This window comes from Puccinia triticina, chromosome 12A, assembly GCF_026914185.1.
Source record: "Puccinia triticina chromosome 12A, complete sequence".
Classification (NCBI taxonomy): Eukaryota; Fungi; Basidiomycota; class Pucciniomycetes; order Pucciniales; family Pucciniaceae; genus Puccinia; species Puccinia triticina.
In genome coordinates, this window is record NC_070569.1 from 5570596 (window position 1) to 5586070 (window position 15475).

Consider the following 15475-nt stretch of genomic DNA (forward strand, 5'->3'; position numbering starts at 1 on the left):
AAAGTAGTGGTAGATCTGTAGCCATTGAAGATACATACCCCGTTTGTGGGTATGTATTGCCCCATGATCAGTTTGAGAACTTCCTGAGAAACCAGTCCTCCTGCTAAGCTTGCAATGTGTGGTAATTTGCTTCCCGCGGTTCTGACCCTGTTTTTGCAAAAGGCCAAGGGAAAAGACGAGGAAAACAGGGAAAAAAATTTAGGGCCTGTACCATACAAAATTTGTTTTTTTGGTGCAGGTAAAATAGTTTTTTTTTTTTTGCGCTTTTCCGTTTTTTTGAAAAAACACATTTCTGAAAAAACAGAATGTGAAAAACGTGTACCACAAACATCCCACCATGGCTCCAGGATATCCACAATCAACCACCATTGCATCGACATCATCAGAGATCCAGCACACCCAACACAACCAACACATCCACCACCCAGCCATACAGCCATGGACAATCACGTGTTCGCAACACTTGCTGCCGCCGCCACATCACTCATGGAGATGAACAACATATTGATTTCAGTCGCTGCCGCCGGGATCGCTTGCAAATACCTTGGAAGCATTTGGAATCCGTATGCAGCATACTATGGCGACGGCGGACAAGCAAAGTACACTCGCTTCCTACTCGACGAAGCTTTTCCGTGAAATAACCCAAATGGAACAAGCCACTTTCAACAATCTTGTTGAAGAGTTGTCGATGAACGGGCTCCTTAAGAATGGAAGATCAATCTCGGGCGACTAGCTAAAAAATTGTGGACTCAATATGTTGCCTACAAAAATCAAACTTGATTGACTGTTGTTACCCTTTTTGATTCTCAACCTTTTGATTGTTTGTCTGCCAGCTTTTTTTCTTTTCTCTTTGGTCTCAGGTCATTTTTCTCTCACATTTGGCCTTGTTCCTCCCTTATCAATACGAGCAATATGAGATTGTGACCAATACCCAATAAAAAGACCATGTGATCAGATGCGAGACAATCATATCAATAAGATCAGTTGAGAAAGAAAACCAGAGTGTGACCAAGAAAGAAGACCATCTGGTTGTAAGACCAAGTCATACAAGCAATAGATAATGGCCATGAAAGACAAGATCTGGCTAATAAGAGCAATAAATCACATTCAGGAAAGACACTGTATTGATCAATTGAGAAAAACAACAGCATCTATCGATTGAGAAAAACAACTGTATCAATTGATCGAGAAAGACAACCGTATCGATCGATTGAGGAATCAATCAATCGATAAAGACCACCATATTGATTGATCAAGAAGGACAACCGTATCGATTGATTGAGAAAGATGCCCGTATTGATAAGAGTGATAAGAGCGTAGTAGATTGCGACCGAGTGACTGTTGTTTATTATTGATGTTGAAAAGGTGAAGCACAGAAATAGATCAGCCAGTGGAGGAAGGAAAGACGCCAAATACAAGTCATGCTTACAATTCATTCTTTCTTTTTGTTTTCCTTTGCCTCTCTAACCTTCTTCTCAAGCCACACCTGGCAAACATGATCATTGGCAGTCCAAAGGAGGGTAAGGAAGGTGCGGGCCGAGCCGTCGTTCTCGAGTACGGACGACTTTATTGGGCTTGAATTTCTTTGATTGAGGCATTGGAGCAGGCGTTGTTGGCAGGTTGGGTTCCGATGCGGGTGGTGGGATGGTGTCCATTAGGACAACAGGGCCAATGAGATTGTCAATGGACTTGGGCATGCTGCTTGGATGTTGGTGCAGTGCAGAGAAGTGGAAAAATAGCTTCCAAAAAACAGGGTCAGACCTGTTTTTGAAAAGCACCCATTTTCGAGGAAAACTATTTTCCGGATATGTCAAAAAACAGGCGCTGTGGTACGTGTTTTTTTGGTGAAAACAGTTTTTTTGCAAATAAATTAATTTCCGGGGGAAAAACTGTTTTTTTCCCAGCTATGGTACAGGCCCTTAGTGCTGTCCTGTCCACCATGGATCAGCCCCAAAAAAATGTAGGAGGATGCTTACATCTCCGTCAAAACCTTTCACATTTTTTCAGTCACTTTCTTCTCATCATGATGCGCGTTGTAAGACTCAAAAGTGGTTGTGAAACCCTTTTGCTGAATGGCAAAGGGGATGATGGAGGTGCAAACTCTGCCCTTCTATACTATCAGATAACAAGACCCACCAAGCTAAGCTTGGCAAGTTTTAATCAAGTGATAGGTCTGGTCTAGTTCCAGATGAAGTTGTTCAATGACAGTTATGTGAGAGTTGAGAGGGTTTATGATGATGGAAAGGGTGAAAGTTGACTTGATGTTTCCGGTGGGGGTTGAACACAGGTCCTTGAGAGGGTGATATAAGAAGTTGAGAAGAGTGTCTGGACTGAGAAGGGTATATGTCTTAGCCGGGAGTTGAACCAGGAACCGGGTAACTCGTGACAGGTGCGTGATATGCAACCAGTGATATGAGAGTGAGCTCAGTGGTTATTGCAGATAAGAGGGATGATATGGTATGTTATAAAAGTGTAAGGGTGATGATAATGGCTAATGGGTGATATCTGTATAACTGGTGGGTACTGAACTGAGGGGAAAACAACTGGGGGAGAGAGCTCCTTATATAGACAAAGGTGAGGGATTTTAGCGACAAGGGGGACCCTGGATGAGGGATTTTAGCTGGTGGGCTGCGTACAAGTGGTGTCAGAAGATACTAAATACAGGCAGAAAGTGGGGTGAGAAATGAAAGATGATGTCATACTAATGCAAGGAGTGCATAAACAAAGCAGGGAAATGTCAAATACAGGGTTACCTCATGCAAGGGGTGCATGAGTGGTGTCAGACTAATGCAAGGAGTGCAGAAATGGGGTCAGAAGACTGCATGCAGCTGCAAGGAGTGCATAAATGAGGCGGGGACATGTCAAATACAGAGGAAATGGGGTTGGTCCCCTGCATATGCAGTGGAGATAAGCAGGATAGAAAGGAGTATGTGTTGGGCTGTTGCTGAGTATGTGTATACCTGGGAAAGGTGACTTGAGGGGTGTGACAGGTTGATGACTGGGGCTGGCCGTGTCCATGAGGGTCCAAGAGGGTGTAACTTCCAATCCAGCGGGGTTCCAGTGATGCTTCCAGTTGTGACTAGGGGTAAAATTGGCCATAGAGTCCATTTATGAGGTCCATTTGGTGTTATCTTAAGGTGTATTGTGAGTAAATATGTAGTACAGGAAAAACTTTTGATTTTTCACTTTTCCGTCTACCACAGCGTTGACCCATCTGCAAAGTTTTAGCCAGTTGATGGCAAAATCTGAAAGCATGGTCAAGTCTTTCTCTTCTTGTCCTTTCCGCATCCCAGGATATTCCCCTTTGTTCTTATTTTGGTAGGAAGACATGGCTTTGAATGCCAAGTACCAATGCGCGGCGTATTTGTCATTCCCAGGCTTGCACTCCTTCGTAAATCTGGAAACTTTGGGAAATGATCGATTTGATCTTTGGAGGCTCAGGAGGACTGCTAAACTTCAAATATGATGAATGGGTTCTGCAACTCACTCAGATCTTCAGGTTCCTCATGATATTTGCTTCAATGGATCAAACATATATCAGCACAGTTCTTCACAAAACTTTCAACCATTTCAAGAGGCAAATCAAAGTCAGGGCCATTGGTATGTCCATACGGGGTTTCATCCTCCTCCTCCTCCTCTCTAGGCTGCTTTCTAAGGAAGTGGTAAGTTTCTTTCAGAATGCTTTTGAACTTTTCCAAGTCTTCAGAAGCTTGTTGACGATAGATTGACTGCAACTTGTAGTTTTTTGTATTGGCCTTCATATCTGGAACAATTCCTGAGAGTGGTAATTTATGGTTGGGATTCTGCTTGACAAATTCTTGCAGACTTCTCACTAGCAACCAAAACCTGCCGTCATACCAGGGCACTTTATTGCAATGAGGATTGTTGAATAATTCTTCAATGTGCTCGGGGACCTGGTAGAGCAATTAGATTGAGCCAAGTCAGATTTCAGCTCATGGATTATGATTGAAGCATGTCAGATCACAGGCTCAAACAAAAAAAAGAAACTCTCACTTTGGTTGGCTGAGAAGCTTTTGAAATCATCTGGACTGCTTCGTCAAAGTTTTTTTTGTCCGCATCTCTCTTCTCCGCCAAGATCATCTCCTTTAACTCTTCTCGCTCAGCTGAGTTTTGAGGTAAATTTCCATCATGCTTCAGTCAAAGCATGCAAGTTGGGATCAAATTTTAAATACATAAAATCCTATTCTGGACTGAGTATTGATTTGAAGATTTCCAAAAAGTGGATGACAATCACAACTGCCGGGATGTGAGCATGTTTGCGACTGTCCATCTTGTGCATCTTGAATGATTTTACAAATTCAGACAGGGACGGAAAGGGAAAATCTAGTCTGAGATCAACAGAAGAGTTGGGATAGGTTAGGATCACTTGTTTTTAGAAGAAACAGGAAGTTTTCAGTAAGATTGATCAGTGAGTGGATGCTGCCAATTGATGGCCTTAAGAGTGGGCTTACCACTTTGCTCTTGAATCTGGAGCTGGATCCTGGCAACTAAGCCGCAAGTCTGAACAAATACTGTGGACACATTGAAAACCCAGCAGTAGCCACCCACGGTGGATTCATCCTCACTTCTCATTCGGATGCAGATATAAGCTACATAGGTCCAGAATCCTGTTAGATCATCATAGCCATCAAAGTATTCATAGTTGAGCCGCTCTTCTTTGGGCCAAACTGGTCAACTTTTGAATGGGGTTAGTTCTCCAAGTAAGCTTGCAGATTCTGTTGCTTGATTTTGACCTAAGCTTGCCTGATCCAGGAAAAAATGATGCCCTATGTGTAATGAACCGGTTTGGTTAGCATGACTTATGATGGGCAAATCGTGCTGATTAATCCTTGAAGATTGTTAGATTTTTATTCAGACTAGAGGCCAAGGCGGCTTTGCCGCTGCAAACCCTCAGCTTAAGCTCCAGTAAAATTTTGGCCACATCCTTCAGCCTGTCCTTTCAGATAAGATCCAAACTTTAAAACCCTCCCTGATTCTTATAAAGGATTTCCCTCCAGCTGAGCACCCAGCATCACTGCAGTATTCTTGTGTTCAAAAGGGAAATTTATTTGTAAATAACTGAGTGTTTTTGAGATAGGCAAAAGTCTAGAAAACATTGCCTGGTGATGTGTGGGCAAATAACACAGTTTAAGACTTTTTGGTGCCACCAGGAGGTCCTGATGGGAGCATCAGACAGGACCTGTCCACCAGTAGCTGCTGACCTGACTCTGCAAGGTGGGTGGTCTCTACCCTGAGGAATCAAGCCTGGAGGCCAGCTCTCCTCTTTTCAATGGCTGACAACATAAATCAATCCCCAATGAACAGTGGCCAAGACTCCAGCTCTCCATCTCTTCTTCTTTATGTTGTTTCTTTGTGATGCCCTACCAATGCTTTCCCTCCCTGCATTAGTTTTCCCCACTCAGTTCTATTCCTCCTTTGCATGTCTTGTTCTGTGAGGCCATTTTTTAATCTCCCTGTCACTCTTTATTACCAACACCACAAATATTCTTACTCCTTTTTTTTCTGTAAGTTTTTATATGAAGCTTCCAATCAATTTTCAACTTGGGTGTTTCTGGGGACATGAGCGGACCATTTTAGGTGCCATCAATGATGCTTATATATGAAGTGTGTACTCCAAAAGCTGGAAGAATCCTGGTCAAGTACATAGAGAACAGCTGCAGATCCAGATCTGGGCCAGAAAATTTCACATTTCAGCTGGAATCTGGAAGCCCTCCTCTGGTTGGGCTGGTTCTCCAGATTTCAGGTCCAATTGAGCCCTGGAGAGAGCCTGGACTTTCATTAAAGACAATCTGGGTTCCCAGTCATAGGATAAGGAGGTTTTAGCATAGATGATTGAATTTGTAGCTTATTCTGGTGAGCAGGAGGTGTTAACTTTTAAGTCAAAAGGATCAACATAGATTTTGAGTACCACAGCTATACCTATTGGACACAATCCAGAAAGCTGGAGAGAATATTCCAATCCGTCTTGAGATCAATCCAAGTGGATTTTATTTTTTACAATCAACAGGTTCGGAGGAAAGGGAGAGAGGGGACTTTAAGTTGATTGAAATCACGGACAACAACAGTGTTAATGCGTTTAAGAGAAAAGAGAGCGGCCAATGAGTCATGCTGAATCTTTATAGCGGATGAGGTGATATCAGCAAGGAAACGGGAGCAGAGTGGATTGATTAGCGCATAGGATGACATTGGCGAGGTCAAGTTTAGCGGAAAGATGAGCGGAAACAATGGAGAGAACAAGAAGCTGCTCAAGTTCATTCATTGGCCATCCAAAAACCTCAGACGCTTTTGAGGGCTGCGCCGATGAGAATGAGCCAAAGTATTGTCCAATCACCTGCTCCTGAATCATTAAAATTAACCACTCCATCTGCTTGGCCAGATACAAATCACCCTTGTATAGCGCCTTATTCAAATGATCATTTTCCTCCCTTCTCCTCTTGACGAATGTGGAAAGAAGAAGGAAATGAACTGAGCAGAGAGACTTGCAAACAATCAACGGTGCGGTACTTATTTTCCCTGTACAAGTTCAATATGAGTCTCGACTGGGGTTTGCTGTTGAGCATCAAACTGAACTCGAGTTTATCAACAAGGCGGTCCTTCAACTGCTGTCTGACAAAATGATCCAAGCCACAGATGGTCGTATAACAGAGGGCTCTATAGATTGATATGTCTTTGTCGCCGTCACGAGCTATACGCGCACAAATATATACATAGTATTAGATTCCTTGTATCCACTGAAAATTGGAATCTGAACTTTCATATCCTTACCAGTTCTCCACCAGTGCTCTCTCCCGCATCTTTTCCTACCATGATAAAGTAGCTCTTTGCTCTCCCAACGTCTCCCTGTGCAAGCAATGTGAGTGCGTTGACAAATTTAAATATGTTGGACCATCTTTGGATATCTTTCTTGGTTCTGGATAAACAAAGCATCAAATTGAGAGCAAGATGCAATAACGGTTTAGAAGGAATCACTCACGGGTCACGGAAATCAATGCCTATGGCAAGGTGCGTTGGCGATTGGTGGACAAGGAGTGTGAGTTCCTCGGGCGCGATTTGGCTGCTGGGACGGCCGGCCCAGATACTGATGACGACCCTGGGAGGGCGCGGTGGAGTAGGACACAGTGGGCAAGGGCTCAAGGGCGGGTGTTTTGCTTTCCCAGATCGTCCTGTCTTTGCTCAAATCTAGCAACAAACTCAGGTTGGTTTCTGTGCCCAAACTGGGCAGCACCGGTTAGTCAAGCTGGCTGTGGTGAGGGCTGAGTGGGTGTCTGGACAATGGTTGACCTGGCCAAGCTGAAATTTGCAGGTTGGCGAGCGCAAAGAGGGGTCTGGGGGGGGAGTCGGCGTATGTATAGGTTGTCTATAAAATGGGGGCACTCTTATCCCCAGGCTGTCCCCCGCGCTGTAATTCCAGACAGGGGTCAGTCTCAACCCCCTCCGCTGTTGCACTTGCGCAGTCTGAGGGGCAATATTTGTTGGCCCCCCTTTGCATAATGCCTTCAATGCGGCGCACTGGGGGCCATCCGCCCATCTTTTTTTAACCCTGCTAGACAGGGATGGAAGGTGGGTCCAGGTGCATCAGCTTGCTGATGCTAGCGGGCTGATTGTGGTTTTTTCTTTTGTCTGAGTTTTTTGTAATTTTTGCGGATTTTGTTTGTGGATTTCAGCTGTTGTAAAGGGGAAACCCTTGATCTTTTTTTTTGTGATTTTGTATATTTCTAGGGGGAACCCTTGATCTTTCATTCTATGTTTCACTGACTTTAATATACTTGGATTTGATTGGCATTGGGATTTCTCCAATGAACATTGAATCACTTTATCATTTTCATTATCTATGACGTGTTAATTTCTCCGATGATGTCATCAATTCTCTTGTTGCTCCGTTGATGTTGTTGCACTCTTTGGTTGTTCTTTCTCCCTCTTTCTTCTTTCTTTTCCCATTGGGATATTATTTGTTATCATCTTTCTTCACACTATATATTGTTATGCAAGAAACCATACTCTTATAACTCTAAAAAACTCAAAATACACCAGGAAAATAAAATAGTCAGTTGATGACAAGTGACATTACACCATCTCCAGCCAGCTACCCACCATCTATCCAATATCTATCCACTATCTACCCCCATCTCCCAACCATCTCCTCAACTTCAAAAATTTACCAAGGAGGTCCTGTTCAGTTTTTGATGAGCCCAACTGATCCTCAGTTCCGTCCAGCTGATACTCAGCTTTGGTACCCAGCTCATACTCAGCTTTTCTTCCCAGCTCATACTCAGATTTTTCACACAGCTCACTCTCAGAATTGGAATAAAGCCTTTTGACCAGTCCTTGCCCAGGTGATGCTCAGCTTTGTACTAGTCCTGGCGCAGCTGATGCTCAGCTTTGTACCAGTCCTTGCTCAACCTTCTCCTAGTCCTGTCCCAGCTGATGCTCAGCTTTGGCCCAGTCCTGGGCCAGCTAGCCAGCTGATTCTCAGCTTGCTGAGTATCAGCTTGCTGTGTATCAGCTTGCTGAGTATCAGCTTGCTGTGTATCAGCTTGCTGAGTATCAGCTGAGCCAGGCCAGGGAAAAAGATGGGAATCAGCTTGGACAGGATCAGAGCTGAAAATCAGATAGGCTAGGGCCAAAGTTGAGCATCAGCTGAGCCACAGCCAAGGCTGAGCATCAGATGTGCCAGGGCCAAAGATGATCATCAGGTGGCCAGTTCCAAAGCTGAGCATCATCTGGGCCAGGTGAAAACTGAGCATCAGCTGAGCCAGGGTAAAAGCTGAGCATCAGCTGGGTCAGGGCCAAAGCTGAGCATCATCTGGTTTTTCACATTGAGTGCTTTGATCCTTACACCTATCATGTGAGCCGCAGATGTGCTGGTGGAGAGGAGCAGCATTGGAGTAGTTTTGGAGCTGAAAACAAAGCTGTGTCATGTCACTTGCCATCAGGTGACTGCTTTTTTTCCTGGTGATATAATCTACCTTTATATCATCATCGTGACCAAAGACCCTAAATCTTAAATATCCTAAGTTTACTAAGCAAGCATTTGGCAAACTATCCTCTCGGATAGTTTCATAGCCTCTTCTATTGAACTGTTTAGTAGGCCAGGCTTCACACTATGTCTGATTTTTGGACAACTTGGTCATCAAACATCTTGACCATACTTATTCCAGACAAAACTAGATTTTTGACAATCTGTGACGAAGTGGCCAAGCAATCTCATGTTTTTACGGGGGCACATTTGATCTGCCTTTGGCCTAAGCCTCCCCACAGCCTGTTTTGCAACAGAATCATTTGTTTCTGATCAACTCAAGACACAACAGACAAGAACATGGAGAGAAATAAATATGTAGACGTACCTTAATTGCCTGTCAAATCTATAATGCACATATTTCATTTTTGTCCGTGAATGTAGAGACTGTAAAATGAAGATGTGTCTGGTGAGAGTCAAACTCACGACCTCAGCTATGCTGAGACACATACTAGAGTGCTGCCTTTACCAACTAGGCTACAGACGCTTGTGGATGCCAGCTGGGTGGTTGGTTGGTAGTGCTCATGGGTCGATCCGACAGCCCTCCATACTGTGGTGATACATCATGGTAGCAGACTAACAGACAACTCAACAGTGAATGAGTCAAGAAATGATCAAAGTTCAAAATTGCACTGTGTACAACAGGATTAGGGCGGCTTTCTCCAACGTACAACTTAGTTTTGTGATTGGGCCTTCAGAGGTGAGGTGTAAGGACAGATAGGCAAAAGAAGCCGTCAGCAAGAAAGAAACTCGACTCAACAAGAAATCTTATCATACTGTTCTGAGCTGGGGCTGATAAATGCAGATTCTTGGTCTGCGCCATTGTTGTTTTCTCCCGTCTTACTGAGCTTTTCCTTGAGCTGTTGAACCTGAGCCAGTAGCAGCGCTATAGTGGATTTGCTGTCAGCGTCTCTTTTCATCGGAATGCACCCAACGGTGTGGTAAGACCAATCAAAACCAAACCCCTTACAAAATACATTAAAATACAATTTATATATATTACATTCATGTACATACCGTCAAAAAGTGTGGAAGAATTCAGTTTACAAGTTATAAGGCCATTACATACAAATTACATGAGAACTATTTATCTTAATGTGCTCAAAAGCGCACACCACCCTTAAAAATCGCATGTACACATTTTGTTTTCACATGGTGTTTCTTTTATCACAAATACGCTTAGAAATCACTCATGTCTAGGCAAACACCTCTAAATGGCCAAGTTTTCCCCAATAGGAAAGTTCCCCACTCTGATCTTCAATCACATGTAGCAAATCACTTCTTAGACGTAATTTTTCCTTCCCAATTAGTCCAAGCCAAGTGATCATAACCCAAAAGGATAATTGTTTTCATTACATATGTAAATCCTTCCCAACTGGTACATTTATTTCACATTACATTGAACAGCTTTCCCCATTAGTACATTTATTTCACTACATTGTAAATCACTCTCAGGCGTGATTTTTGAGGCCTCTCTTGCCCCTTCTTGTTTTCTTTCCCCCTCATGCTTGCACTAGTGAATGATAATTGATATTATTCAGCAGACATCACATCAAAATTTTGTCCCCATCAAACATTGCCTTATCAAAATTGACCCCTTATCAAATATTGCCTCACATCTCACTTTGACTCGAAAATCTGACTTATTAAATTAAGTTCAGGAATCTCCCAGAGTACCCATCACGCCAAAACTCTTCTAAATTATAACATTACATCAAAATTACATATTACAAGGTTTAAAATAGTAACAAGATTTAAATAGCTAAATTCAGGAAGATTGCGCCACACTAAAATAAATAGTGTATCTCCTAGAGCTTAATTACAGGAGGGCAGCCTTTCAAGCACCTGTGTAAACTTTCAAATCCGTTATATTTACATTTCCCCTCCAAGCTCTGCTTACGCCTTGCGTGAGAGTTCCACAACGGTCTTGATAATCTATTCTCCTTCGGCCTTCATTCTTCAGCCTTTGTTCTGCTTCAGCCATTGTTCTCCTTGCCGGTCCTTCCCTTTAATAGCGGGATTCAAAGTAGACCCATGCATGCCACTTGCAAGGCAAGGCAAGCCGGCGTTCAACTCAAATGTTGAACGTCGACTTGCAGTCTCCCCGCAAAACTGGGTTATGCAAAGTGACCTGCAATTCTGATCCGGACCCCGCAGATCTGGTGAAATCCGGAAACCCCGCAGGCCGGATCCGGGTTCGGGATTGAGCTTGAGAGATCCGGAATCCGGTCGGATAGTGAAAAGCACTCCAAAAGTGGGATTTATGCGGGTAAACCTCAGAAAACACCCTACAATTGGGTCTTTTCTCAGGGAATACCCGTCAAACCCGCATGAATCGGGTCTGTACCGGGGAGTCCCTGCCATACCCAATCAAATTGGCACTTCTCTCTGCAAATACCTCTTGCTTTTGTACCTGTTTCAAATCCGGGAGAATCCGGCTGGATTCCAGATATGACCAGGGTCAGGGTGCAGAATAGGTGATATCTGGCTCCGGGGCATCGGATTCAAACCTTAAGGTCCTGCATGCGCGCGCGGGTCTACTTTGAAACCCCCTACACCCCGGACGCACTTTTAAAGTTTTCCTTTGGGTGACCTTTGAAGGGAGTGGTTACATTCAAAAAACCATTGAAGTGCCCTTGCTCAAGTAGCTTTCAAAAGTCATCTGAAGAGTTTCCCAATTTTTGGGAAAAACTTTGGATGACTTTTGAAAGTATGAATTTATCCTGAAAAAACCCGCCCAACCAGCGGGTTTCACCGGATCATCTCTTCGGAGTTCAGCTCCGACTGCCCTTCAAAAGACCTTTGGTGGAGAAAACAACTCCGCCAAATGTATTTCAAAGGGCATTTGGAGGATATTCAAGTGCCATCCTCAGTGTTCCCCACCCAAGGATATTCAAATGATTTTCAAAAATCAATCAAAGCTGACCCATTGAGTTTGCTGGTCCCAACATTTTGCAATGTACATCGCAGTGGGCCGCAGTACGCAGCAGCTGCCTTTTTCTTCCGACTTCAATTGTAACAGACTCCCAACACCTCTTTCCCACCCTTTCCTTGCTGAAGATGCTCCTCCCTCCCTCTCGAATCACATTCCTGATTGGCCGAGCCCGCTGGGACCGTGAGTTCCAGGGTAAGGTCAACTCTTCCTACAAGTTTCTCCAAAGTCCAATAGTGGACCCTAACTGATCATCTGAATCTGCTCATCAGGCAAGAAGCTCCCAACCCTCGCCCTAATGATAGTCTGAGAAATATGTGCGTAGATACTCAGAGCAGTTTCTGGTTTTGCAGCTTGGCTTCATAGCTGCCGTTCTGAATCAGCTTGATTGAGGCCTGGGCCCGAGATCCAAACAGTAAATCATTATCAGCTCCCTCTATCTTGATCTCTCACATCCTTTCTCTCTTCTCTTCCCCCCTCCTCTCTCCCTAGTCTACACTACCAGATACATGATTCATTTATTATATTAAAGCTTCCCCAGCATAATTTGTAAAGTGTTTATTATTATTATTGCTTGAATAGATTAAATACAAAAAATATGTATATTGTACCAATCCAAGCAACAACTGGTAACATGAGCTGGTCTGGATGGGTCCCCACTGCGCAGGGGTGAGCCGGGCTGAGGAGCATTTGAGAAAGCAAGAGGGCCCAGAAGGTCCAAGTGCAAGTCCTCAATTGAAAAACATTCAAAGTCGTTGACTTCAAATGTAATTTGAGGTTACTTGGGAGATTTTCCAAGTAGGTGTTGGATGCTCTCCAAAGTGCACTTTGGGCACAACTCAAAATGAATATCCAACTCAGAGAAACTCTGAAATGGATTTGAAGGACTCCGGGATCCCACTTCAGAGTCCCTTCAAAAGGCCAGTTTGACCCAACCAAGACGTCCCTGCCTTGCAGGCGGGAACTTCAAAGGATCTCCGGAGTCAATTTGGAGCTCCTTCAAAGATTTGCGTCCGGGGTGGAATACAAACTTAACACAAGCGTACCCTCCTCGGGGGAGCATAGCAACCTCTGAAGGAGGGACTTGCCTCTAAAGTCGCATGTCTTGCCCTACAGGATTGAGACAAATGGCAGGGGGGACCCTACGCTTCCCCATTTTCCCCAATATCACCCTCTAGACTTCCAATTCTCTCCTTGCCTTTGGCACCATTACAATCACCAGCTTCTTAGCTTATTTTCCCCCACTTCAAACTCCGCCGTATCCATCCCCCCTTGTAAGAAACGTCCTGTAAATGTTGTTACATGGTGGATTTCTGTACCCAATCCCCCCCTTTGAGCCCGCGCGGGCTCAGGGAATTTCAAATTTTGAGCTCAAAAACCGCTGGATCACCTCTCCAGAACCACTTCACAGTAGGTGGGGTGGGCTAGTAATTATGTGTGTCAGCTAGGTAAAAGCTGTGAAATGGAAGCTGAGATTGCAGGCTACAAGTCTGTCTACTCAGATTTTTTTTAAACTAAAAACTACATTTTTAAAAATATGTGTTTTTTTGCCAGAAATTCTCGAGTCTGTAGGGCCAATGGTGTGACTTTAGAGGTAAGCCAGGGTAAGCCTCTCCTTCGGAGACGCTTCGCGCCTCCTCGGAGAGGCTTTGTTAAGCTCGGGTGTAGTAGCCGTTGTTCGCCTCAGTACTGGACTGTGTAAATTTGAGATGGTTGAGATCTGGACGTGTCAACAACAACTCGCCTGTTCGGATGGCAGTACTATGTAAGGATATAACCCAGAATCATCAGACTCTCCAAACCATCCAACCGATACCGCTTCGCTTCTCAAGCCTCATGTCAGTACAATTCTCTCGAAAAAACTTCTATTGAAACATACGGTCGAATTGAAGTAAGAACTTCCCCCACAGGGTTTGCCACATGTGTAAACACCGATCACGATTCCCACGAAAAATCTGAAAGCAGTTCTAATCATGTGCTCTTTAACAGCAAGAAAAAAACGTGACGTGGTTCGACTCCCTTGAACTAGATAACAAATTACAGGCCTCGACCATTACTGGCCTTCTGGCATCGATCCTGGCTCGTCGCTGGACTTCTCGACGGCAACTACTTGAGCTGTCACATACTGCTACATTAAGCGGGAGATTCATCACAGGGTGCATATTCTTGCGCCCAAGGCCAGCGACATAATTTGGAACTTCCGTCTCCCCGTCGAGACGAAGTTGGGTATATTATACATATGAAGTTTCGGCACATGCCGAGCCCCCTGAATTGGATCTGGCGTTGATGCGACCTGCCTCGCAAGTCGACCCGCTTGGCGTAAGACCTTGCCAGTTGTGATGACCGCGAGCCCAAGCCTTTGTCTAAATACACCGCGGTGACGATGGGACTCGTGGGGCTTGGCATATTCATGTGGAAGAATCGAAGCACTTTCCCAACTTTATTAAAGCCCCTCGCCGGAACTTTTGCCGATGCTTGCCAACGCCGGAGGCGAGGTATGTACAGTGGGCTAAAAATATTTTTGACTCCACATTTTTGAGTGCAGAAGCTCAGGAAACAGCCTTTAAGTCATGAGATTGGCTAAAGGGGTGGAAAATAAGTTCCCAAGAATGATTATGAAATAAAAAAAAGTAAAAATAAAAAAAAGAAAAATGTGGAAATTTTGTAATTTCTTGCAAATTTCTCAGAATGTTCATTACTGGTCAAACCAAGGAGGGAAAATTGGAGAGCAAAGTATGGCATACAAAAAGAATGATAAAAAATGAAAAATTTTGAACACATTTTCAATGATTTTTGGGGTGGATGGGTTATCCACCGATTTCAAATTGAACTCAGGGACTGTCACCCAAATCACCCCTAATTTGCCTCAATTTATTTGATCCAATAAAAATCATTGAAAATGGTTTTAAAAATTTTCATTTTTTATCATTCTTTTTGCATGCCCTACTTTGCTCTCCAATTTTCCCTCCTTGGTTTGACCAGTAATGAACATTCTGAGAAATTTGCAAGAAATTAGAAAATTTCCACATTTTTCATTTTTTTATTTTTACTTTTTTTTATTTCATAATCATTCTTGGGAACTTATTTTCCACCCCTGTAGCCAATCTCATGACTTACAGGCTGTGTCCTGAGCTTCTGCATTCAAAAACGTGGAGCCAAAAACATTTGTTAGCCCACTGTACTTGCATTATGTATGGTTTGCTGGCTAAGGCTTGATGGCGGGTGGATCTTGTTTCTCCCATTATACCATGGACAACACCCAAATTCTGGGAGCTTCTACTCTAGCACCGCAATACCCAGCTTCATGTGGTGATTCTGATATACCGTAGAAGCCGTACCTTGATGACCTGTTTTTGTGAACAAGAAGTGAACATCAGTTCATTATCATAGTTGCTGCTGTTCATAAAATTCCTATACATCAAGGTTCATTTTGGAAATTTTGCAATGCATTTTTTTTATCATTTTTTTTATCATGATCAGGATCAGTAAACTGATGTTATGCTGTT

The 15475-nt window shown here is 43.7% G+C and overlaps 1 protein-coding gene across 1 annotated transcript; it reads right to left on the bottom strand.

Annotated features, from left to right (window-relative positions):
• Positions 1 to 4201: 4201 nt before the first annotated feature.
• PtA15_12A551 (uncharacterized protein) lies at positions 4202 to 4593 on the bottom strand (the record flags this gene model as incomplete). The annotated part of the gene is made up of 2 exons (XM_053162172.1): positions 4202 to 4386; positions 4473 to 4593. 2 exons carry the CDS (start codon positions 4591 to 4593, stop codon positions 4202 to 4204), a joined length of 306 nt encoding a protein of 101 aa, XP_053026116.1.
• Between the last annotated feature and the right edge of the window lie 10882 nt (positions 4594 to 15475).